The following is a 23930-nucleotide window of genomic DNA, read 5'->3' as shown; positions in this document are numbered from 1 at the left end:
AGCACTAGTAGTGATGATGATGTTGAGGATGAGGCATATAGGATTGAGCGGAGGCATGGGAAGGGCCTAGCTCAGGAAGAAAGTGAAGAGGAAGAAGAAGAAGATGAAGGTGATGAGGAAGAGGATGATGGAAATGAGGAGAAATCAGCCAAAGCGGCTGTGCCCGTGGTTTTCAGGCCCCGATATGCTTATGGCACAACACCGACAAATTATTTTGGTGATGGGATGACGGAGACAGTGAAGAGGCTTAGGGGAGAGAATCCATATGCTGAGGAGAGGACTGCCAGGGATCTCAGATTCTAGAGTCAAGTCTAGCAGGATTTCTACACCACTATCATTATGAAGAAGTCTAAAATCACACATGAGGCTCAGTTTGTTGATTAGGAGTACATCAGAAGGAAGAACAATGTCATATTCAATGAAGTCCTAGCTGAATGCGAGGAGAAGAGAATTAGACACCTTATGGATTTCAAGCATGGTTGGAACAAAGAGATCATTGCTCAGTTCTATATGCTAAGGTTTTCTTTGGGTACCATGAGAGCGAGAGGGTAATGTTCTGGATGACAGAGGAACAAAAATATCACATCATCTTCCCAAAATTTGTGTCTCTACTTCGCCTTGGTGCTACTGATATTGATCTTCCCAAGCTGCATGATGAGGGTGTCCTGGAGATAAAGGATATGCATTTTATGTATCCTAGGAACATAAGAGGCAGTTGGGGAAAGGTTTCAGGCCTATATACATATTATGGAGTGCTGAATAGACTGTTCAGAAAGACCTTGACCCCCAGAGATGGAAACACCTCTGATGTTACACTTTTCCAGAGAAACTTGACGGCTGCAATGAGACCAGCGGCACCTCAGTTCAGTGTGGGGGATTTTATCTGGCAAGAGATCAAGAATGTATCCGAAAATTCTCAAAAAATATGCAGCTATAGTCCTTACATTATGTTTATGATCTGGAAAGTGACAGGGATAAAATTTCCAAATAATGTAAAGCATAAATCTCTGCGGCTACCTGTGAATAGGACACCTAGATTACCATCTCCAGAAGCCCCAGGACAAGAGGAGAATGAGATTAGAGAAGAAGATCATCACTAGTAGCATTTCCCTACTGCCCAGACTAGGGCTGGTCTGACCGGTTCCCAGGACCGGTCTGACCGGTCACCCCTGAGGCAGCACAGTCACAGGCGCCGCTCATCCTCTCCCATCAAGAAACTCATAAATTTGTTTGTGGGGATATGCAAGAGTCAAAGGGGCATTGAGGTTGAGCAGCAGAGGTAATGGAGGGCTAGCAAGAAAGAGAGACTCAATCAAAAGGATGCATAGTGCAACGAACATTCAGCCACCTCGCTCACCTATCTCTCCCTCACCACCAGAAACTGTAATTCCATCTGTGGAAGAGAGGATGCAGGGATATGCTGATTCTGGGTACTTTGAGCAATTTGGCCATATCTTCTATCCGGATGTTGGTGGCTCTTCATATGCTCCTCCGCCTCCACCGCCAGATTCTTACGGACCAGGAGCATCATCAGCAGCTGCACCATTCTATGCTCCACCTCCTCCACCATTATTTGGCAGTAGTAGCTTTGGATCAGCCTCTTCCTCAATGATGGCACCGTTGCACGGTACTCAGGCTGCGACTCATGGTCTTTCTGCAGGAGAGTTAGCCGCTGCACGTCTATCTGATGCACTCTTTGCACCACATTTTGGTATGTCTAGCTCTATATCATCTTTCTCTAATTCTTCGCTAGACATAAGTCCGAATTCTCTTGAAGCCACTGCTCTGCCTGAAAATGCTTATCTGGTTTCAAATCTTTGGTTAGACACTCATGATTGGAATAGACAATCTCCGTCGGGTGGCAATGGAAGTGGTGGCAGCAATGGACAGTAGAAGATGAGTTGAAGCTCTTCTCCCAGGCCCTTTATGGTGATAGATGACAAAGGGGGAGAGAATATGGATTAAAGCTTCAAAGTGAGAGAAGGGGAGCAGATTTCAGAGTTGGAGCTTCAGTTTTAGTCTGACCGATCTGACCGGTCTGGTGGACCGGTCTGTCCGGTTCCCATTTTCTGTAACTCTGAAACCTGTAATAAATTCTTTATCTATCGCTTGTGGCCTTGAGAACTTGTAATGTGTGCTACAGTGTGTAATGAACCTTATTTATGTTATCTAAGTGACTTGTGTTAGTGTGATGCATATATTTGGGTGAAGAAATGTGTTTTTGGCCGACTGTCTGGGACAGACCGGTCTGACCGGTCTCTTGGACCGGTCTGACCGGTCGGCCCCAGACAAAGCCATATTCTTCTGTTTTGTTTGATTTGATCTATCTTGTCATATGCATCACGTGTAGTATTTTTGCAGGCACACATACACTTTTTGCACCCCATGAATTCTGAGATATAGGGGGAGCTCCTATTTGTTTTAAATATGTGCAAATGGCATTTGAGGCCTTGTTTCATGAATTCAACTCAAGGCACATATTTAGGGGGAGCTCATGATTATATTTGAGAATTTAAAACTTTTATTCGATTCATTTGTAAGCTTTAATCAGGGTTATCATCAATCACCAAAAAAAGGGAGATTGAAAGTGCATCTAAGCCCCTAATGGGTTTTGGTGAATTGAATGACAACACGATTAAAGGACTAACGCTTTATTTGAGATATCATGAGCAGGGATTTATTTGTGTATCAATTTATGTATTGACTCATGAATCAAGGAATCAAATAAAAGAGAGCTTATTGAACAAAGTCAAACATGTTGTGATGAGAAATGAGAAACAAGTATTCATGCAATAACAATATATGGTTTCTATTCAAGGCTTGACATATTTGAAGAATATTTGAGATATAAAATTGTTGAAAGTATCATTGCAAGGCTTCATGGAGTTAAACAAGGAGAGAAGACATGTACTTATGTGCTACATATTGGTCTTATATTTTGAAGCTTGCAATGCTTGAAATATTGTTATCAAATCATGGTTACAAAGCAAGACAAGCACATTATGAAGAAAAGATAGAAGCGAGTGCTCATGATTTATTTGATGATTTCTAAATATGGCTTGTCAAAGTGAAGTATGTCTTGTTTAAAGGGTCAAAGGTTCATGTTTATAAAACAAGACAAAAAAATGAAGATACAAGAATGAAATATGGAATTCATTATTGACGTGCAAAGTTTAGCTCAACATGGCCAGGGTAAGTGATGAAGAAACCAACCGAGATGACTAGTGCGAGGGACTAAGCGAGCTTTGGTGAAGCGACGGCTTACCATGTGTGCATGTGCTAAGGTGAAGTGCTAGTATCTGTGGGGTGTTCGAAGTATCATATCCAAGTCTTGATTGAGAGAAGCAATGCAATGCATCAAATATCTTATTGGAGTGACTTGAGTATTCAAGGATAGTTTTGCAAGATAATTTGGAACTCAAAGTCACTAGCTCAAGTATGGATTTGCTCAAAAGAATGATGTGCAATGTTGGAATTCCAAAGTTGAAGAAAATCAAAGTATGGCAAAGCTGAAGAAATTCAAGGGTCAAGTGGTTGAAATGTGTTTTATATTTAATCTTGAGTATATGTACGCCGTACTATCAAGAGGGATGCAATATTGAATAATTGACATGGTCAAAAGTGCTCATAGGTCACCCCAAGTTAGAATCCTGAGAGAAAACCCCTGAAAACTAACTTTCTGCTACTTGAATTATCAAGTGTTGACTTGGTGGACCGAGTGGAGCACTTAAACCAGGGTTTGGGCTTCTCTGGCCCAGACCGGGACCGGTCTGACCGGTCTGGGTATAACGGCTAGTTGATTTGAACAGACCGGTCTGGGGGACCGATCTGGCCGGTCAGTGGCTGACAGTTTGTTTTAAGTGTTGAAATTTATAGAATTTGTTGAAACGCCTATTCACTCCCCCCTCTAGGCGACATCCGAGGTCCTTTCAGGCACGCTAGGGTTACGGTTAGGGGAGGGGGCGTGGGGGTGGGGTGGGGTGGGCGGAGGTGTGGCGAGGAATGGGGATGTTGGGAGGGTGGCGCGGTGGGGATTGTTTGAAAAAAATGTGTACGGCGGGTTTGCATAAAAAATTGAAGGGTCTATTTCCTAAAAAATAAGGAGTGGTGTGGATCGACCTCCCGCAACGGATCGGACGGCCCGCGTCGAGCCATCTCTCCGAGGCACGTGTCGTCCCATGAATGTTTGGGGAGCGGCCGGCTGCTCCAAGCCCTCCATCTCCACGGTGTATAGGAGTAAGAGTACGACTACCATTTGGAGAAATAATACTACTACTACGATTAGCTTGTATATCATATTTTTATACGAGTACGAGTTATTTATTATTAGAACCTTTGAACATTATCTTAAAACTTGTAAGTAGTACGATGGTAAGATACGTGTAGGCTATAGAAATGCCTTCTGTTTGTCTCGTAGAGAATAAATAGATATAATTTGGACGATCTTGTAGATAAAGGCACAAATCCATGTAAGTAACAAGGTGGCTATGATGATGCGGATGAGATACAGTGTTGTGAACAAATATTTGAATATTTCTTTCACGGACGCTAATTGCACTTCATTCTTGTGTATTATAGTGTGAATTCACTTGCACGGTAGGGTTGACGATAATCTTGCCTGCAATATTAGTGTAGAAGTTTTGCTTATGCGTCACTATGAATTTCTTTCTTTTATAACTACAGTTATTGTTCTGTTTTCGATGATTATTATGATGTGAGCATGTGGTAAGAAATATTTTATAATGTTTTGCAAATTGCGATTCGATGGAAAATGAGAAAGTTACTACATGATTCCATCATTCGCTATGCAAAGTGATTTCTCTCTCTCGAACTTGTCATCAGAGTGAGTGAATGAGTGGTCCAATAATGATTAATGAATTTGATGATCAATAATTTTTTCAATACGTGCGGCACTAAAAATTTATAGCACAAAATAGATATACTGTGTGGGAGATTCTGCTCCTGGTGCAAGCATTTTTTAGGGTCTTTTTTTTTAGGGTCGGCTGGTGCAAGCATGACTTGAACAAGAAAAGAATGCAGTCCCATATACTAGGTGGCACATTCCTTGTGTTTTATTCGGTTCAAAGATTATCCCTTCATTCCTGTCTTTTTTTCTTGGGTTAATTGGAATGATGCCATTACAATTCTGCGACTTCTCTGATGTACCATTACAATTCAGCTATTTGCAACCGTGCCATTACAATTCGCTCTCTACCTGCCTCATGCCATTTTCTGCAGCCGCGGCGACGTCGGGCCCACCTGCAGGCCGGCGTACCCATACGATTCTTCCGTATGGACGCCTTTGCCCCTCCCCGACTCGGATAGAGCCCGTTGACTCCGTCACTCTCACTCCCTGGCTCTCACTCGCTCACCTCACGTTCCCCCTCCCGACGAACCCTAACCCTAGAAGCTGAGGAGGCGACTGGCCGGCGGCGGCGACCTGCAGGTGACGGCGGGAGAGGAAGTCACGAAGGGAGTGCCAATGAAGGGGGCCTGAAGCGGATGGTGAGTTCCCCTTCCATGGACCCCCCCCCCCCCCAACGGGGGCGGCGGAGATGGAGGTCGACGGTGTGGAGTCCAGGTACACCAAAATCTCCCCGCATCTGACTTGAGGACGTGTGGAATCGTAGGTCATGTTGATTTGCTTCGTCTGTATAGGGTTGATTTGTTCTCGTTAGAGATTCTGGTGGAAGGGCTCCTCACAGTGGATCCGATGGGTAGGAAAGTTTACTCTAAGGGTCGGGTGATTAAGTGGGATGTGGAGATGGGCTCGTTTTCGCTTGAATTGTTGATGACAAGTCTACAAAATGAAGTGAAATGGGCACCAACCCAGTCTGCCATAGTCTGGTTCTATCACAAGAGGTTGGGTGAGGACATTAGGTTAACTGAAGAATTTCAATTGCATCAAATGTTTGAGATGTATGAGTCAGAGATGTGTTGCCATGTGGTTGTAGCTATCCTAGATAATACCAAAATTTCAGAGGTTGTGCTAACTGATGAGTTAGAGCCTTTGTGTGTGGTGCCACCTACTGATGAGGTGCCTGCTAACCCAACTGGAGTGTCTGCATCCAAAGTGGCAGATTCAGAAGAGCCTGCAGCTAAGGAGGCAGATGTTCTCTTCACTGACTTATTTGATAATGAGGAGGAATATGTTGGTGCGGATGATGAGCACATCTATATGCCTGTGCCACCATCAACTGCAGCAGCATCAGAGCCTGAATCTCATGCACAACAAACTGAATCTCATGAAAATATCCCTGGTGCTGAAGGAGAGGAAGGAGCTGAAGGAGGTGAAGGAGGGAAAAGAGGTGAAGGAGGTGGAGGACCAGTTGAGGTAGAGGTAAATGATGCAGATCCCCAGGAGTTCAATGTGATACATGATCCTGACCACCCAAATATTGAGAAGGGTTCATTATTTCCTGATATTGTGACATTCAGAAAAGCAGTCAGGCATTATGCAGTGAAGAGGGGCTTTGAGTTCACTAACATGAAGACAGATAAGACCAGGTTCATTGCCAAGTGTGCCCATACAAGATGTCCATGAAGAATACATGCTTCTAGAGTTAATGGTACCAAGACAACTGAGGTAAATATGCTTTGTTAAGACTGTTGCTCTTGGTTGTAGTGTTTGCTGATAATTGACTAACCCATTAACTAATGTTGTGCAGATAAAAGTCCTTCCTGCTGAGCACAATTGCCCTACTACCAAACTGAGGGAAAGCAAAATGACTACACAAGGGTGGGTTGCTGACAGACTGTCTGACTGGGTGAAGAAGAATCCTGGGAAGGGTGCAAAGGATGCCAAAGAAAAAGTAGAGGGGGATTATGGCATCAAGTTGAAGTATTCAAAGGCTTGGTCTGGTTTGAAACTTGCACTAGAGCAAGTTCATGGTAAATATGAAGAGAGTTTTCAGTTATTGTTCAATTGGAAAGCATAGATGGAGGTCAGTTCACCTGGTAGTCTGATTGAGATTGATTTAGAGAGGAAAAATAAGAAGATGCGCTTCAAGAGGATTTTTGTAGCATTGAAGCCATGTGTAGATGGGTTCTTAGCAGGGTGTAGACCATATATAGGTGTAGACACTCTGTGGACTTGGCAAACCACAAGTGTTCATGTAGAGAGTGGCAACTAACTGGCAAACCATGTAGACATGCCTTGGCATGGATTTTGTCCAACAGAGGGATGAATATTGGGGACTATGTGCATCAGTATTATTCAGTTGCTAAGTTCAGGGCTGCATATGAAGGAAGAGTGGAAGCAATGCCTGACACATCTCAATGGCCAACTGTGGATCTTGGCTTTAAGGTGTACCCTCCTCTATTGGGAAGATCAGCAGAAAGGCCAAGAAAACAGAGGATTAGGGGTTGTCTAGAGAAGAAGGCAACAAAAAAGAAGGTCAGATGCAGCAGGTGCAAAGACTTTGGGCACTTCACCAAGACTTGCCAGATGCCTGTGGTTGGAGAAGATGGAGAAACAGCAACTCCAAAGAAGAGGTAGTAATCTGTCCTTTTCAGTTTTATTTTGTTTCTGGGCCTATCACTCACGTTGCAATTCTTTGGAATGTAGAAAAAGGCAACTTACTGAAGACACTGCTGGACCATCACAGCAGCCACCCAAGAAGAAGAAGTCTCCAAAAAGGAAGAAGACACCAAAGAAGAAGAAGACCCCCAAGAAGAAGAAGACCCCAGCCAAGAAAAAACAGAAGCAAGCTGAAGCTACTCCAGTCCCAAGTGTTGTTAGGAGCCTGAAAGCTTGGTTGAACATGTCAGCTGGAGGATCTTGAATGTTTCAGCTGTGCATCTGGCTTTTGTAAACTGTCTAGCTTTTGTAATGCTCCAGCTGTGAATCTGCTATGTAGCTTCAGTTGTGAAACCTATCTTGTATGGTCAGCCTGATATGGCTGTTGAACCTGTCTTGTATGGTCAGTCTGATATGGCTGTAGAACCTGTCTTGTATGGTCAGCCTGATATGGCTATTGAACCTGTTATGTAGATCAGCCTGTTATGGCAGAATATTTCACCATGTTTCCATCCATCCATTTTATTTGAGCACCAAAATAAGTTATGACAGAATTCAAATGTGCCATGACAGAATTCAGATAGGTAGATAAGTCATCCATTTCATTTCAGCACCACAATAAGTTATGACATTCAGCTTCACAAATTGTTATGGCATGTCACAAATGTCCCAGCAAAGTGAGCAAAAGGAGGGCACACACTCAAACCTGCAAAATGAGGTGCTTCACCGAGACACAACTACACTAAAACCTGACTAACTGCACTACCATCTAAGGCTGACTAACTACACTACCATCACTTCTAGCTAACAATGACAGTGGAATCACTTCCACAACATTGTCAGCACAAGCACAATGCCAACACAAACACATACAACAGGTACCACTAAAGCTCCCATGATGCTTGTCTTCAGTTCACCCATCTGCATCTGCAGCTTCGCAATCTCTCCCAGAGCACTGTCAATTTGAAGCTTCATCTGTTCAATCTGGGCATTCACCTCGCCAGATTGGCCATCTATCTCTTCACCATCTTTGCTCTCTTCAGCAGCAGCCGCAGCAGCCTCAACTTCACCACAATCACGCTTCCACCGTGCCCTTTGTGCATCCAGCTTGCGCAAGTAGATCTCGTACTGAAGCTCCGACCGTATGAATCCACAGGTTTGTGGGATCCCCCTGCCACAGTACCCAAACCCTAGCATTGTCACGATTCACCAAAATCGGCACAGACGCAACAAAATCGAAGCAAACTAACCTTCACGTTGTTCGGGCACTTGTAGAACAGCTCGTTGTAGGTGTCCGATTGCTTGCTCCGGATACAGATCAGGCGGCAACGGCAGAAAGGACAATTTTCCAGGCGAACATGATTCCCCTTACTGACGACACCGGCCGAGGTCGACCCTGACGACGCCCTAATGGAGATCCCGTTGCCCCTCATCGATGGCTTCAAACCGGCGCAGGAGGAGCACGTGGGGAGCTCGACGGCGACGGCGATGGCGACGGCGGGGAAGAAAAGGGGATGCGAGCTGGGTGTGGGGACGGGCGAGACACCCTCGGCTCGGCTCGGGCTCTATTCGAGTTGGGGAGGGGCAAAGGCGTCCATACGGAAGAATCGTATGGGTACGCCGGCTTGCAGGTGGGCCCGACGTCGCCGCGGCCGCAGAAAATGGCATGAGGCAGGTAGAGAGCGAATTGTAATGGCACGGTTGCAAATAGCTGAATTGTAATGGTACATCAGAGAAGTTGCAGAATTATAACGGTACATCAGAGAAGTTGTAGAATTGTAACGGCATCATTGCAATTAACCCTTTTTTCTTTGTGGGCAGTTCACAAGTGGAATCGCCCCGCCGCCGGGTACGGGGTTACCCCAACCGGCACCGCCCGGACGCAAAACGGATTTCTCTCAACTGCCGTTGCGAAACCCCGTCTCGGGTCCGTCGCCGTCCGTCGCCGCTTCGTGCCGTCCTTCTCCTACTACCTGCCCACCCCCCACTCCGCTCCCCCCTCCGGGCTCTCGCTGGTCGCCCAACTCCAAAGCCCCCGCCTTTCCGCGAATTTCCTCCCCGTCGGCTGCCCCCTGATCCGGCTTCGGGTCCCGTGGATCGACGCGCCGCCTCCTCGCGCTCGGGACGGTGGTTTTCCCCGGGATTTACGGCGCCGGAAGTGGAGAGATTTGCCGGCGCAGATCTGGTGGTGGTCCGCTCTCAGAAGCAGGTTGGTTGGGCTTCGGGGGTCCGCGTAGCTGATGGGCGTCTCGGCTCCGGTGGTGGTGTTTGGGGGGTTTTCGTTTCCTGAACTGGTTGTGATGTGCGCGCGTGCAGTGTGTTCGCTGCCGGATCTACATTGCCACGGACGGGATTAGCGTGGAGGAGACGACGCCCTCTGTGCTGGCTCCGTTCGGCTCCTCGGCTATAGATCTGGAAGGTATACACCCCGAAACTTTTTTCTTCTCTTCCCCTTTTTTGATTACCTTCTCGGTTTGTTTACTCGGTCATCAAAACCGTAACTTTCATATACACTGCGCGCTGTTCTTTACTTACTCCGAACTACAGTGAGATTTCTCATAAGCGCGCAGTGTAATGTCAGAAATAGTGTCACTTCACCATCTGTTCTTGCTGGGCTCTTGTCTTGCCGATAGTTATAGCCAGGGTATTCATTTTTTATACTTGTTTGTGTTTATATGCCTTTTAGTTCCCATATTTTAGAACTCTGAATCACAACAGGGTTTCACCGACCTCACATGCGCGCTACCTTATGCTGTTGATCAATGGTGTTCTTGTTTAGCTGTGGTAGTATATAATGACAATATGATTAAAAGTACAACTTTTTTTCTGATGGTAAAAGTACAACTCTGTACTGTTGAGCTGTGGTAGTATATACTGACCATATGATTAAAAGTGCAACTTCTGATCCCCTCGTGCTTTTTTTTTCATTAGGACTCTGGGTGATCGGCTGCTGCAAGCTGCCTCAGGTGTATTGGAGAGTCACCACTTCACCGAAGCATCATCGTCGCAAGCATAGCCTGACATGGAGGCTCTTGTGGTTATACCAGAGCAGCACAACCATCACCGCCACCCTGGTCCCCGTAGCAAGCCATCAGGACCACACTTCACTTCACCACCACCATCTCGTAGCTTCCGTGGAATGAACTGCCGGTCGTTCTACTCTGGTGGCTGCATGAGTGTCCTCCCTTCCCCACCACCCTCACCTGCCCGCACCTACTCATCCCCAGAGCCCAAGGCACCTAAGCAGCAGCAGCTGCCTCGTCATGGTGGCAAGCGCACTCGACCCATTTCCTTAAGCCCCTCCACATCTCCGTCCCGATCTGAGCTGTGGGCGGGCCCGGCGTTCTCCAACTCTCCACCTCCCAGTTCACTGCCCATCCCCAAGTTCTCCCTCCGCCAGAAGCGCAGCATCTCTCTTGAGCTACCACCTGTTGAGCGCTCTGATGATGTGGAGGTCAGACTGCATGCTAAATCAGCTCCTTCATCCCCGGTTGGGGGATCAGGGTATGATTTCTTCAATGACAATGAAACTGCTACTGCTATAGCAACAGAGAATCTGAGGAGGATTCTCCAGTTGGATATCACAGATCATTGAATACTGGGAGGATGGAAGGGTGGTTCCTGTGTACATAGGTTATCTTCCACTGACATCTTTTCTACCTGCATAGTAGTGTATAGAGATACCTGGTGGTTGTAAGATATGGTCAGTATCATGGTGGTGTAGTTCCGACTTCCTAGGATAGCTGAAAGTGACACTGCCGTATTGGGTGTTATGGAGGTGGATTCTAGATTAATAAGGATGGGGTGGACGGCAGTTGATAGTATTCACTTAAATGCTTCCTTCATTTCTTAGTTATAGAATTTGAGCCCTCTGCATTGTTTGCATCCACAGTATATGTTCTGAACTGACAGTGGCAGTCTGCCAAAGTAGCAGTGTCTTCTGCTGCAGTTAGTTCGTGCATGGGAGAATGGCATACATCCTAATCAGATGTCAAATATTTGTAGGGTATACCTGCATTTAGTGCATCCTGCATGTCCTTGCATGCTTGTTTCCTTCTATCCTTTAGCCAACTCATTCCACTCTTAACTATCCTGGCTTCCTGGTGCTCTGCAAAGAACACTATCTCCTCACCAGCTCTTCTGTTTTTTTTATAAGGAAGAAGCTGGGTGGAAGATGCATGAAGCCCTTGTTCTCCCTTCCTCCTATTCCAATACTAACTTCCCTATGCATTCCTGTTGCGTATCTGGCATACCATGCATCTTCATACATCGTAGGCTCACCTAGTCGTCCCTGCATTGCATCCAACATCAATCCTTCAGTTAGCCGCATGCTCATTCATTCCCACTATAAGTTCATGGACCACTTTAGGAGTTCTGATTTTCTTGAAGCCTCGAATGATCCTGAGGGAAAGTTAGACTCTGAAGCCCTGCACTGCATACAACACCTGATGAGGTAATTGCACACTTATGTTTTGCATTTCTCTAGGAGAAATAGAGGATACTGGTACCACTGTTTGATACTGATGTTTAACTGGTGTCCTGATGCAGGTTTGGTTGTGTGCAATGTTCTACCCTGTTCCGCTGTTACATAATGCCCTAGTTCCTGCTAGTGTCGCATGCATGCTCTGGAGAGCCTTGTAGGTTTAGCACTAGCAGTGAAGAAGCAGTATTTGCTGGATCTAGACTATTAGTTATCTGAAATGCCAAGTTTGGTTGGTTGTCTCATGTTTTGGTGTTATCTGCAGATACTTATGTTTTGTGTTAGTTTATGTGATAATGGTTCTGTGCCAAGAACTAGTTCATCATGTTAGAACTAGTAGTTGCTGGATCTAGACTATCAGTTGTCTGAAATGCCGAGTTTGGTTGATTGTCTCATGTTATGGTGTTGTCAACATATACTTGTGTTTTGTGTTAGTTTATGTGATAGCGGTTCTTTGCTGATGACTAGTTCATCATGTTGGAACCAGGGTTAACAATTTCGGCGAAATTTCGCCGAAATTTCGGAAAATTTTTCGTTTCCGCTAGTTACCGGGATCCGAAATTTCGGTATTTTTTGGTATATTTCGTTTTCAAATTCAAAATTTAACAAATTTCGATCGAAATTCAACGAAATTCGCCGAAATTTACCGAAATTTCGGAACGGAATTCCGTTTCCGCTAAACACCGGGATTTGACCGGAAAACGAAATGGTTAACCCTGGTTGGAACTAGAAATTCTGTTGCTCTGAGGCAAATTATATCAAGTATATTTTGTTATTAAATTTATCAGAAGGTGTTTGTTACTGCGGTTCAAAAACACCCGTGAGGTGTTGTTTTCAGTTCCACGTCTAGTAAACTGAGCATTGGTGCATGCCTCGACTGCAATTTTACTTGACGTCTAAGAGCATCTCCAACAGGTTTGGTATCGAGCTCGGCATAGGTAAAAGAAGCGAACAACTTCTGAAAATTAGTTTCCAACAGATTCGGCAACGAGCTCGCTTCGCAATCCTGTTCGGAAAACCTGGGTGCTCCTTCGGCATTTATCCCGATCGAGCTCCATTCGGCATCTCGGCTCCCGCGTGCGCGCGCCATCCTCCCGCGCCCTCCCCTCCTCTTTCCGCGCCCTCCCTCTCCTCTTCCCGCGTGCTCGCTGCAGCATCGCCGCTCTGCGCGCCCTGCGAAGCCGCGCCGCCGTGTGTACACGGACGAGCGCGTTCGTGCCTGCATGCGCCCACCGCACGTCGCCGCAAAGGGAGCCGAGCCGGATTTTCCTCTGCGGAGCTTCCAGTAAGCCAGCCATGGCCGCCGCACCACTGCTCTCTCACACTGACCCAAGCTCCACGCCACGGCCAGCCGCAAAAGACACGAAACGGAGTCTCGGCAACTTGCTCGTCTCTTTAGCGCCACTCTCCGCCGCCACCGGCGACGTATAGGTCGCCAGGGACCTCTCCTTAGAAGAAGGAATACCGGGGGTATTTTTGCAAAGCCGTAGACTCACATGAATAGGGAGAAACCGATGACGTGGACAGTTTTGCATATAGTGATAGAGAGGCTGTTGGATTCCCCTATGTTTTATAGAGCTTTTCACATATTTACAAAGTCTCATATTAGCTAAATTGAACTATTTATTTACATAAGCTGTTGGAGTTAGTCTAACAATTAAATGTATGTTGCCCATGTGGTGTTTGATGCGAAGCTCTCGGTTGTAGCAACTACTGTGTTGATGCATTTGGTTCTGGTGCCATCTCCTGGTATGTTGTCACTTGAGATTTTCTGATGCCAAGCTTTTCAAAAAAAAAAAAAAGATTTTCTGATGCCTTGGCATCCGCCACTGCCACGGCAGAAAAGCTAGCTACGGGTGCTGTTTATTCCTTGCCTCACCTGCAGTGCAAGGGAGTGGTTTGCTCGCTTCCCAATGGAAACGCATTGATAATAATTTCTGTAAAAACTCTGAGCAATCGTGCAGTTACACGAAACAGGGTTAATCTTAACAGAATGCGTTCATGAACGTGCGCGGCATGGATGTGAAGGTGCAAGTTGTAGTAGGTCTGAGTTCACAGCCTGGGTCAGACAGACGTGATTGTGGTAAAACAATTTCTACGGTACGTTAGTTCAGATATATATCTATGGAGCATTAAATACAGCTAAAAAAATTTTCTATAGTATTCGTTACATCGAATGTTCGGACACATGCATAGAGCATTAAATGTAGTTGAAAAAATAACTAATTACACAGTCTAATTGATTAGCACGAGATAAATTTTTTAAACCTAATTAGTCTATAATTGAATATTATTTGTCAACTAACAACAAAATTTGCTACAGTACCAAAACTAACAACTTTTCACCAACTAAATTAGGGCCGTGTTTAGATGTTTTGCAAAAAAAATTGTGATGGAATCGTGCTAATTTGAAGTACTAAATGAAGTCTATTTACAAAACTTTTTGCATAGATGGGTTGTAAATCGCGAGACGAATCTAATGATGCTAATTAATCCATGATTAATCAATAATTAGCGGATGGTCACTGTAGCATCACTATTGCAAATCATGGATTATGTAGCTCATTAGATTCGCATCGCAATTTACAGCCCATCCATGCAAAAAATTTATAAATAGACTTCATTTAGTACTCCATGCATGTGTCGAAACATTCGATGTGACATTTTTTTTTTGCGATTACGAGATTTATGAGGTGGGAACGGCCTGGGTCCACAAGTGTCAAACTTTACAGTGCAGGCTTTTCTAGAGGAGATGACGAAACTTTACAGTGCAGGCTTTTCCAGAGATGACGAAGGATTTTACAGTTTACTCATACGGCCGGGAAAGAAATGCAAGTCAAAACAAATATGCAATCAGTGCCTTGTCATGGTACTGAGTACTGAATACTGTTCCATGGATCTGGAATTTTTTATGCCATGTCAGTACCAGGATGAGCCTTCATCATTGCAACCAACGAAGCATTCTGAGGTGCCTAAACGGAATCCACTCAAAAGGAAAAGGGTAAGGTGTTGATTAAACATTAGCATAAGGATCTACATGGATTATGTGCTTTGTAACGGGTTTATTACAATTGCAACTAACTTATGAATATAGAAATTCAGGGGGGGGGGGGATTCATTGCAAGACTTGCACTTAAATTAAGGTAATTTCTTTTATTTGTGAGTGGGGAATTGAATTCTAGAAGCTTTGATCTCGTATATGTGGATAACAGACCCTAGAGTCCAAATTACGATACAAATTCAAAGAAACATTTTGAACCACCGGTTGTGACAAAAAGCGTATGAACTTATCGCGCATATTTTAAGGCTCCGCTTAAAATTATGTTCAAACGTGGACATGACTCAGCCTCTTGGCTCCATGCTTCTGCTTGGCATATGATGGAGAATCTTACACAGAACAAGCGGGAGAACAATTATCCAGTTGATCCGTAGGGAGGAAATGATTAAGCATGCATCTTTCTCTTGCACATAAGAAGAGGAAACCCTTCTGTTTTCGTTGCAAGTGCGGCGGACATGTTAACGAAAATTGCAAGGCAAATCTCGACTGCGTTATCTGCAACAAGAAAAATTCCCATTTGTCGGCCAAGTGCCCGATTCTGAAGATGCCTAAACCAAATGCATCTTTCTTTGGGTCAGGCAAGAAGGAGTTTGCTTTTATCAGAATTACAGACGTCGACTACAAGCTTGAGACACCAGATCCGTCGCCCACGGGACTAGTCACCGTCTCTGGGGGACGCATCACAGCGGAAGTAGTTCAGTCTGAACTTGCTCGTATCATCAGAACAGACTAGAAGTGGGAAGCTTTAGTTCATGATGAAAATTCTTTTTTGGTGGCTTTTCCTAGTGACGATTCGCTGCAGAGAATGGTTGACATTGGCTTTCAGTTGAAAAATCATGGCGTCACACTCACGGTGTCAGTCTGGCAAAATGATCAAGATATTGCACCTACGTATGAGTTAGAGGAAGTCTGGGTCCATGTTACGGGGGTGCCACATGCTTACAGGCATTACTTGGTTTTCTGGGCTGTTGGGACAGTGATTGGTGCAACTCTGGAAGTTGATATGCTAACTTATAGGATGAAGGGCGTGATCAGAATCAAGGTTGGGATGATGGATAAGCGTCAGCTGCCACATACTACAGACCTGGTTTTTGGTACTCAAGGTTATCATGTGACCTTTGCACAGGAAGATGAACTTTTCTTGCCAGCAACGCTTCCGCCAGAAGATGATGATCCCATGGATTTTGATAATTTCCGGGATGGTAATGGTAGTGCTGAGGATAAGGATAGGGATGATTCTTCAAAAAAATTGAAGAGGACGAGTCAACCTGAGAGCAGCTTACCTCAGACAAAAAATGTTGGATCTGGACCTGCCCCAATGCAGTGTCGGATTGCGGTCACTCCTATGGGAAACCGTCGCTCATGTCCACCGAGGAGGCCGGTTTTGTCTGAAGGAACTACAAAATCGACCAAGATTGCGGTTACTGTACCAAGAGGTGGTTTCAGGCCGATTCCTGGGAATACTTTTGGTAAATATCATCCTTTTTTTACATCAGAATATGGCTGTGTTAAATCTGATTTTTCACAATGCCTTCTATCTGATGCAGTTAAGCAGCAGGGAGAGGTGATCGACGCACCTTTGGGTGTAGATGCGCTTTCGACTGGCATGGGCGCCCAGATGGCAGGGCCAATGGGCGATTCCAGCATGGTGATGGATAAAAATCCTCAGGAGCTTAAACCTGCACTGCAAGTACAAACAGGCTCTGAGTCTGTTACTTATAGTAGTCAGGCTAATGTTACTCCACCAAGAAATAATGGTCAGTGTTCGCGCTTCTTTGGGTCAGCTTCTGAGGAATTGCATACAGTCTCACCCTTTTGTGTAGCAGATTATGCTAATTCGCCATCTAGTGGGCCATCTGTGATGGCATCGCCGATAATTCCGGAGTCAAATACAGGTACTCCTTCACCTTTGTCAGATAATTGTTGCGATAATTTCAGATCATCACTCGATCTATCTGGTACAGATACGGTGGTATCTGCTAAGGCGGGGGGTGACAACACCGAGTAAGCAACAAGTTGTGTTGGCGTCAGGGCAGCCAGAGGTGTTCACACCGGCAGCTTTCAAGACACCTACCAACAGTATCGCAGGTACGGAATGTGATGATATTTCAGGGGTTGGATCAGTTTTCCTTGATGGTAAACGCAGAAGTGCTCGCGCTAACTTTTCTTTTTCTGTGGATGGTAATCCTGCAGCAGATGAGCTAGTTCTGGACAAAGCCAAGAGGCGTGCTGCTATTAGGAACCTGGATAACCCGGCAGGGACATACCCACCAGGTAACATATCTTTAAAGTTACCTATGGACAATAGTGTTGCAAAATTAAAGTCTATTGGGATATCTATGGGTAGCAGCTCCAAAGAGATTATTGTTTCTTCTAATGCACTAAAACGAATTGAAGTGGACAAAGTTAAGGTTCAGCCAAAAAATAAAAGAGCGGATACCAATTTAAATCCTTTTGATTTAAGTGATGAGGAGGATCCTGAAAATGAAAACAGGCTCCTTTCCCACTTAATCAAGGACATAACTGATGTGGATTTGGATGGCCTGGACCTAGGCATGAGAATTTGTGACCTTAAGGTGACCGAGCGTAAGTCGAAATCAACAGCTAAAAAAGCCAAGGCGCGGAAAAAGACTCAAAAACTAAACAAAAGTGTTTCCCCATGAAAGGATTCTACTGGAATAGCAGAGGTCTTTCAGACTTGGCTAAATATAGATACATCTCAGATGCAATTAGAGATCACAAACTAGACTTTGTTGCCGTCATGGAGACCGGGAAACAGGACATGTCTAGATCAAATCTTAACCGTCTTTCTGGTGACGCGGATTTTATCTGGCATTGCCTCCCACCCAGGGGACGGTCGGGCGGTATTCTACTAGGAATTAACTCAACAGTCCTTGATCTATCTATTATTGTGGAAGGGGAATTTTTTATTAAGTTCCATCTCCGAAACAGAAACGATGACTTCAAATGGATTTTGATGGCAGTATATGGTCCGGCACAGGATGAATTCAAATCAGCTTTTCTGTCGGAACTCGTACGTACATGTCAACAGAATCCGTTGCCCACCTTAATCGGGGGAGATTTTAACATCATGAGGCATAGTAAGGAAAAGAATAAAAATAATTTTAACCCTCGCTGGCCGTTCCTGTTCAATGCTGTCATTGATAGCTTTGATCTTCGGGAGATAGATTTGACAGGGAGACAATACACCTTTGCAAACTCTCTTCCGGATCCGACCTATGAGAAGCTCGATAGAGCTCTAATGACAACTAAATGGGAGTTCAAATACCCGATGGTAACAGTGCGAGCACTAGATAGAGGCATCTCAGATCATACCCCATTACTTTTGGAAACGGGTGACCCATCCTTTACGGGACATGCAAAGCAGTTCAAAATGGAACTCAGTTGGCTATCTCATGAGGATTTTCAAGAGCGAGTCACAAAAATTTGGAATCAACCGGTTGGTGGACAAAATTCAGTGCAACGCTGGAATAGAAAACTGGGGGCACTCAGAAAGCACTTGCGGGGGTGGGCTCGTCACCACCATGGGGTGTATAAAGCACAAAAGGAAAACCTCCAATCGATAGTAACGGACCTAGACACCCAAGCTGAATTTAGAACACTCACGAACGTTGAGAGGAATCAACTGGAATCCGCCCGGGATGACTTGATAAAACTCCTGCGTGAGGAGGAACTCAAGTATTATCAACGGGCCAAAGTGACTGACGTTCTTTTGGGGGATAATAACACTCGATACTTTCAGATGGTTGCTAATGGCAAACATCGTAAGAAACGTATCTTCTCCCTAGAACACGAGGGTGGAAAAATTGAGGGTCAATATAACCTAAAAGGTTATATCACCCAATTTTACAAAGAATTATTCGGTCCTCCTGAAGAGAATAATTTTACTTTAGGCGATAGGACGGATGATATCCCTCAAGTCAGTTCACTAGAAAATGCATTCCTCGTAGCTCCTTTCACTGAAAAGGAGATTCGGGATGCAATCTTTGATATGGATCATAACAAAGCGCCAGGACCAGACGGTTTCCCAGCTGAATTCTATCAGCAGTTTTGGGATGTCATCAAAGGGGACCTCATGCAAATGTTTCATGACCTGCATAATGGTGATCTTCCCCTTTTCAGTCTAAATTTTGGTGTCATAACGTTATTGCCAAAAACACAAGAAGCCAGTAAAATCCAGCAATACAGGCCGATATGCCTCCTGAACGTGAGTTTTAAAATCTTCACGAAAGTGGCGACAATCCGTGTCAATTCGGTTGCAGATAACATAATTAGCCCTTGCATTTATGCGTGGCCGAAATATTTTAGAAGGTGTTGTGATCTTGCATGAAACGGTTCACGAATTACATCGCAAGAACCAGAGTGGGGTAATTTTCAAAATAGATTTTGAAAAAGCCTATGATAAAGTGAGGTGGAACTTCCTGATTCAGACGCTTCGGCTGAAAGGCTTTTCAAACAAGTGGATTGATTGGATTAAGTCTTTCATCTCAGGTGGAAGTGTTGCAATAAATGTCAACGATGAGGTGGGTCCATATTTTCAAACAAAGAAAGGACTTAGGCAAGGAGACCCACTCTCACCCATCCTTTTTAATTTAGTAGCCGACATGCTCACACTTTTCATTAAGAGAGCAAAAGCAGAGGGTTTGCTGAGTGGTGTGGTGCCCCATTTGATAGATGACGGGCTATCAATACTACAATATGCTGATGATACAATTCTCTTTATGGACCATAACCTGGAGCAAGCTCATAACATGAGGACTATTCTTTGTGCTTTTGAGCAGCTATCGGGCCTCAAAATTAATTTCCATAAGAGTGAAATCTTCTGCTTTGGAGAAGCGAAGAATTGCGAAAGTCAGTACATGGAGCTGTTTGGTTGCAATCCAGGATCTTTCCCAATCCGATACTTAGGCATTCCGATTCATTATAGAAAATTGTCTAATAGCGATTGGCTGAAGATCCAAGAACGGTTTGAAAAACGTCTCAGTAGTTGGAAAGGTAAACACCTTTCAACTGGAGGTCGTTTAACACTCATTAATTCTATTCTTAGCAGCTTGCCTATGTACATGATGTCCTTCTTTGAAATCCCAAAAGGGGTTCGTAAGAAGTTGGACTATTTTCGATCTAGATTTTTTTTGGCAAAGTGACGAGCATAAAAAAAAGTATCGGCTAGCAAAGTGGGACATCTTGTGTCAACCCAAGGATCAAGGGGGACTAGGGATTCATAATTTGGAATTAAAAAATATAGCTTTGCTCAGTAAGTGGCTGTACCGCCTGTTAACAACAGATGGTACATGGCAGCAGATCTTACGCAATAAATACCTAGGGTCTAAACCGTTGGTACAGGCCCAATGGAAGAGCGGAGATTCACATTTTTGGGCAAGCCTGATGAAGGTAACACGAGATTTTTTAAGATTCGGAACATTCGTGATAAAGGATGGGTCTCAAGTAAGATTCTGGGAAGACACTTGGTTAGAAAATAGTCCTTTACGCGATCAATACCCACAACTTTATAATATAGTAAGGAAGAAACAGGATACGGTGGCTGATGTACTAAGTACATAGATCCCGAACCTCTCCTGGCATAGAGATCTAATTGGCAATAAGTTAGTGATGTGGAATAATCTTGTCTCACGTCTATCAACTATAGTTCTCAGCCAAGAAAAGGATGAATTTAAATGGAACCTAGACCAGACAGGTGTTTTTTCGGTAAAGTCACATTATCTGGGTTTAATCAATCAGAACACTCCTAATCTAAATAAGAGAATATGGAAATTAAAAGCCCCACTCAAGATAAAGATATTCCTCTGGTATCTTAGACGAGGCGTCATTCTTACAAAGGATAATCTTGCAAAACGGAATTGGCAGGGGAACCAACAGTGCTGTTTCTGTCATGAGAATGAAATGATACAACATCTGTTTTTTGATTGCCGATTCACGAGAATGGTATGGGCTTCGGTCTATGCGGCCTGGGGCATACCAAAACCTCATAATATGCCTAGTATGTGTGGGAGTTGGCTCAATGGAATTTCTAAAGAATATAAGCCACTAGTACTTCTGGGCGCGACAGCCTTGTGTTGGTCTGTTTGGCTATGCAGAAATGCGGTGGTGTTCGATAACAAAAAATCTTCCTTTTTGCAGGTTATCTACTCAACTACGCACTGGCTCCGTACATGGGCTATCCTTCAGAAGTATACTTTGCAGGACAAGCTTGTAGCGGCCTCTCATTTCTTGGCACAGGTGGCCAAGGTTTGTTTTGCCCGGGCACATGGGTGGCGGTCTAGTCTTCGGATTGACAGTCATTAGTGTGGAAGGATCTTTATCAAACTCTTTTTAGGCTGTGTGTCGTTTAGGCAGAGGTCGGGAAATTTTCAAGACGATGTATCACCTTGATGTATTGTGCTTGAAATCAATAAAATTTCCCTTATAAAAAAAAATGCATCTTTCTCATAAGCTATGCCTTAATTCGCAGTACGGTGCCAGATTATTGCACACCTGATCGTGTCCTAGTCAGCATCTCTCCCTTGGCACATTTTATTGTTTTTTGCTGATTTAATTTGGAGCGAGCATCTTCATTTCATGATTGCCGTTGGGGCCTTGCATGTTCAGCGGAAACACAATTATGCTCAGTACAGACGACAGTGAAGATGCTGGACAGGAGGTACTACTCCAGGCTAAGAATCTACAACAGTTGATCCACATCTGAAGTACATGACCTTTTTTCTTTCTTTCTTTATAAAAGGACAGGTATTTGGCTGTCAAGAATTACATCTACTGAAATAATGCAGTAATTGTTTTGTGTTTACTTACCTTTAGGACGAGTGTCATTTTGATATCCGGCCGGTTGTTCTATCTAGATCGCTTCCGGAGACAGATCTCTATTTGGGTGAGAGAGCACCTCTCGCAAGACTACAGCTTGAAAGCTGTAATTGACTCAAGTTTGTGATCCAAATTGCTGCAGCACTTCTCTTTTTATGTGGTGTGTTCATCCCATTTTTGTGCGCATGCGTATCAAAATTTAGAAATGAAGCACAATGTCATAAGAATCTACCAATTTAAGCCCCAGATCAAACATCCTTTGTTGATCTTGTTTCTTTCACCAAAAGGGGTTTAAACCCAAAGTTATATATGAGAAAAGAAATGCTCCACGATGATCAATGATCTGGGTGCAGAGAATGTAAAGAACGATATACGCAGAAAAAAATAAATTCAATTCATGATATGAAGCGATTAATGGTACACTGTGATTGCGGTTCGAGCTGTACAACCTCTCCTTGAGTCCTCGTACCAAAACTCGAACGTTCAAGAATAAGCGCCGCCTTCTTCTAGGCCTAAGAAGGCTTCGCTTGGCACCCCTCTAGCTAATGGAGCTAGAGGACAACCAAGCCAATGACGGACACTGACTTGCAACTTGCTAGTGCAGTGACAAGATTCATTAATAAACTACCAACCGATCCTAGAACCTGCCATTGTCAAGGATCACCGGCGCAGCAGCAGAAGCTTGCTTCGCCGCGCCACCGCTAGCTAGCTTGATCATATCAGTGGCAGCTGCTTTCTTCTTCTTCTTCTTCACAGCCAACCCTTCTTCTTCCTCCGCCCCTCGATCAGGGGGTACGCATCGCAGGGGTAGAGCGATCATGAGGCGGCGGAGGAGGCGGCCGAGATGTCGCTGGAGCGCCTGCGCAGCATCTGGCGCATGCCGTCGGCGACGCGGAAGGCCGGGCCCTTCTTGCCGAACTTGGCGCAGAAGGACATGTGGTCCCTGACGGCGCCCTCCAGGTCGCCCCGCTTCTTGGCGGCCACCTCCTCCCGCACCGCCTCCGAGCACAGCCCGCAGAGCCACCGCCCGCCGAAGTCCGCCTTCACGCCGGCGATGTACTCCCCGGTGCAGTCCTCCCGGAGGCCGCAGCACTCGCACTTGGCCGACTCGATCTCCATATGATTATTCAGAGTTTCAGACCAATGCAGATGGGAGACTCTCTCTCTCTCTCTCTCTCTCTCTCTCTCTCTCTCTCTCTCTCTCTCTGACACAGCAACCTGAGGCTGCTTTATATACAGGAGCGGCTGGGCTCGCATTGCCCTGTGACTTGCGATTCTATATAGGACTGTGTCGTCGATTATGGCTTGGAATTAGGCTCATGGTCATGGAGCGTTAGTTGACTCTCTAACCAGAGGTCTATGCATGGAGCCACACACACACTACCAAGTCGCACCTCACCTAACCTAGCTTGTCTTGGCCCCCAACTGCACCCACTGATTGAACCCGGCCGGCGTCTCATTCACATATACTGTGTGCTTGTGAAACAATTTCATCTTGTCCCATTGAAGGACATGAGAATTGAACAGTTTCCTCTGAAATTTCCTGCGTTCAGACAAGCTCTAGGGCATCGTTGCAGCTCCATCAGTCTAAAGGAGAGACTTCTTTTTTTTAAAAAAAACAAGGGAGAAAAGAAACAGGGCAACCTGTTTTTTAATTCAAAATTTGAAAAGCTCGGGGAGGAGGAAATCCAAGTGGGTTTAGCACTAAGTCGGCCGTGCTCATCATGGTGCCTGTACCTTTTACTGTTATTGCCCTCGCCATGCCTCGCAAAGCTTCAGCAAGAATCTTGTTATACTGAAGTTTGTTTATCGTCGAGGACCCACCAGACAAACGTTCCTTTTAATTTTCCTGCACTTTTCTCCTTTCGGCTGCCTCAAATCCTTTTTATCTGTCTGATGAAGACAACTCCAGCTAGGTAGACCAATTCCTGCCACTGTCCAACTCATCAGTCATCACAAGCAAAAAATACTTTTACATCCTGATGAGCTTAGTAGGTCTGGCAGTGTCTCAACTGAACACCCATGAGAATGACTTG

The 23930-nt window shown here is 44.9% G+C and overlaps 5 protein-coding genes across 5 annotated transcripts; 4 read left to right on the top strand and 1 right to left on the bottom strand.

Annotated features, from left to right (window-relative positions):
* The first annotated feature begins 5764 nt into the window (after positions 1 to 5764).
* LOC120647895 lies at positions 5765 to 7052 on the top strand. Its single transcript, XM_039924706.1, has 2 exons — positions 5765 to 6586; positions 6669 to 7052. Exon 1 carries the CDS (start codon positions 5765 to 5767, stop codon positions 6542 to 6544), a length of 780 nt encoding a protein of 259 aa, XP_039780640.1. The 3' UTR covers positions 6545 to 6586; positions 6669 to 7052.
* A 36-nt stretch (positions 7053 to 7088) lies between these two features.
* Positions 7089 to 7988, top strand: LOC120648640. The gene is made up of 2 exons (XM_039925359.1): positions 7089 to 7494; positions 7568 to 7988. Exons 1-2 carry the CDS (start codon positions 7184 to 7186, stop codon positions 7782 to 7784), a joined length of 528 nt encoding a protein of 175 aa, XP_039781293.1. The 5' UTR covers positions 7089 to 7183; the 3' UTR covers positions 7785 to 7988.
* Positions 7989 to 9465: 1477 nt separating this feature from the next.
* LOC120651023 (extensin-like) lies at positions 9466 to 12460 on the top strand. Its single transcript, XM_039928351.1, has 4 exons — positions 9466 to 9728; positions 9836 to 9938; positions 10451 to 11972; positions 12068 to 12460. Exon 3 carries the CDS (start codon positions 10542 to 10544, stop codon positions 11112 to 11114), a length of 573 nt encoding a protein of 190 aa, XP_039784285.1. The 5' UTR covers positions 9466 to 9728; positions 9836 to 9938; positions 10451 to 10541; the 3' UTR covers positions 11115 to 11972; positions 12068 to 12460.
* A 3055-nt stretch (positions 12461 to 15515) lies between these two features.
* On the top strand, positions 15516 to 21381 carry LOC120647894. The gene is made up of 6 exons (XM_039924705.1): positions 15516 to 16814; positions 16884 to 16952; positions 17022 to 17041; positions 17094 to 17145; positions 17251 to 17331; positions 21217 to 21381. The coding sequence occupies exons 1-6, from the start codon at positions 15863 to 15865 to the stop codon at positions 21357 to 21359; spliced, it is 1317 nt and encodes a 438-aa protein (XP_039780639.1). The 5' UTR covers positions 15516 to 15862; the 3' UTR covers positions 21360 to 21381.
* Positions 21382 to 22265: 884 nt separating this feature from the next.
* Positions 22266 to 23233, bottom strand: LOC120651022. Its single transcript, XM_039928350.1, has one exon. The coding sequence runs from the start codon at positions 23149 to 23151 to the stop codon at positions 22711 to 22713; it is 441 nt and encodes a 146-aa protein (XP_039784284.1). The 5' UTR covers positions 23152 to 23233; the 3' UTR covers positions 22266 to 22710.
* Positions 23234 to 23930: the final 697 nt, after the last annotated feature.

The sequence above is a fragment of the Panicum virgatum genome, chromosome 9K (assembly GCF_016808335.1).
Source record: "Panicum virgatum strain AP13 chromosome 9K, P.virgatum_v5, whole genome shotgun sequence".
NCBI lineage: Eukaryota > Viridiplantae > Streptophyta > Magnoliopsida > Poales > Poaceae > Panicum > Panicum virgatum.
The sequence above is the reverse complement of the archived record's forward strand: the minus strand, read 5'-3'. Positions and strand labels throughout refer to the sequence as shown.

Coding starts and splice junctions, on each gene's coding strand:
- LOC120651022 (XM_039928350.1), bottom strand. CDS start 23,151: ATGCGAGCCCAGCCGCTCCTGTATATAAAGCAGCCTCAGGTTGCTGTG.
- LOC120647895 (XM_039924706.1), top strand. CDS start 5,765: ATGGGCTCGTTTTCGCTTGAATTGTTGATGACAAGTCTACAAAATGAA.
- LOC120651023 (XM_039928351.1), top strand. CDS start 10,542: ATGGAGGCTCTTGTGGTTATACCAGAGCAGCACAACCATCACCGCCAC.
- LOC120648640 (XM_039925359.1), top strand. CDS start 7,184: ATGAATATTGGGGACTATGTGCATCAGTATTATTCAGTTGCTAAGTTC. Junction 7,495..7,567: donor ACAGCAACTCCAAAGAAGAG/GTAGTAATCTGT, acceptor TTTGGAATGTAG/AAAAAGGCAACTTACTGAAG.
- LOC120647894 (XM_039924705.1), top strand. CDS start 15,863: ATGGTTGACATTGGCTTTCAGTTGAAAAATCATGGCGTCACACTCACG. Junction 16,815..16,883: donor TACTCCACCAAGAAATAATG/GTCAGTGTTCGC, acceptor TTTGTGTAGCAG/ATTATGCTAATTCGCCATCT. Junction 17,332..21,216: donor GGCAGGGACATACCCACCAG/GTAACATATCTT, acceptor TCCTTTTTGCAG/GTTATCTACTCAACTACGCA.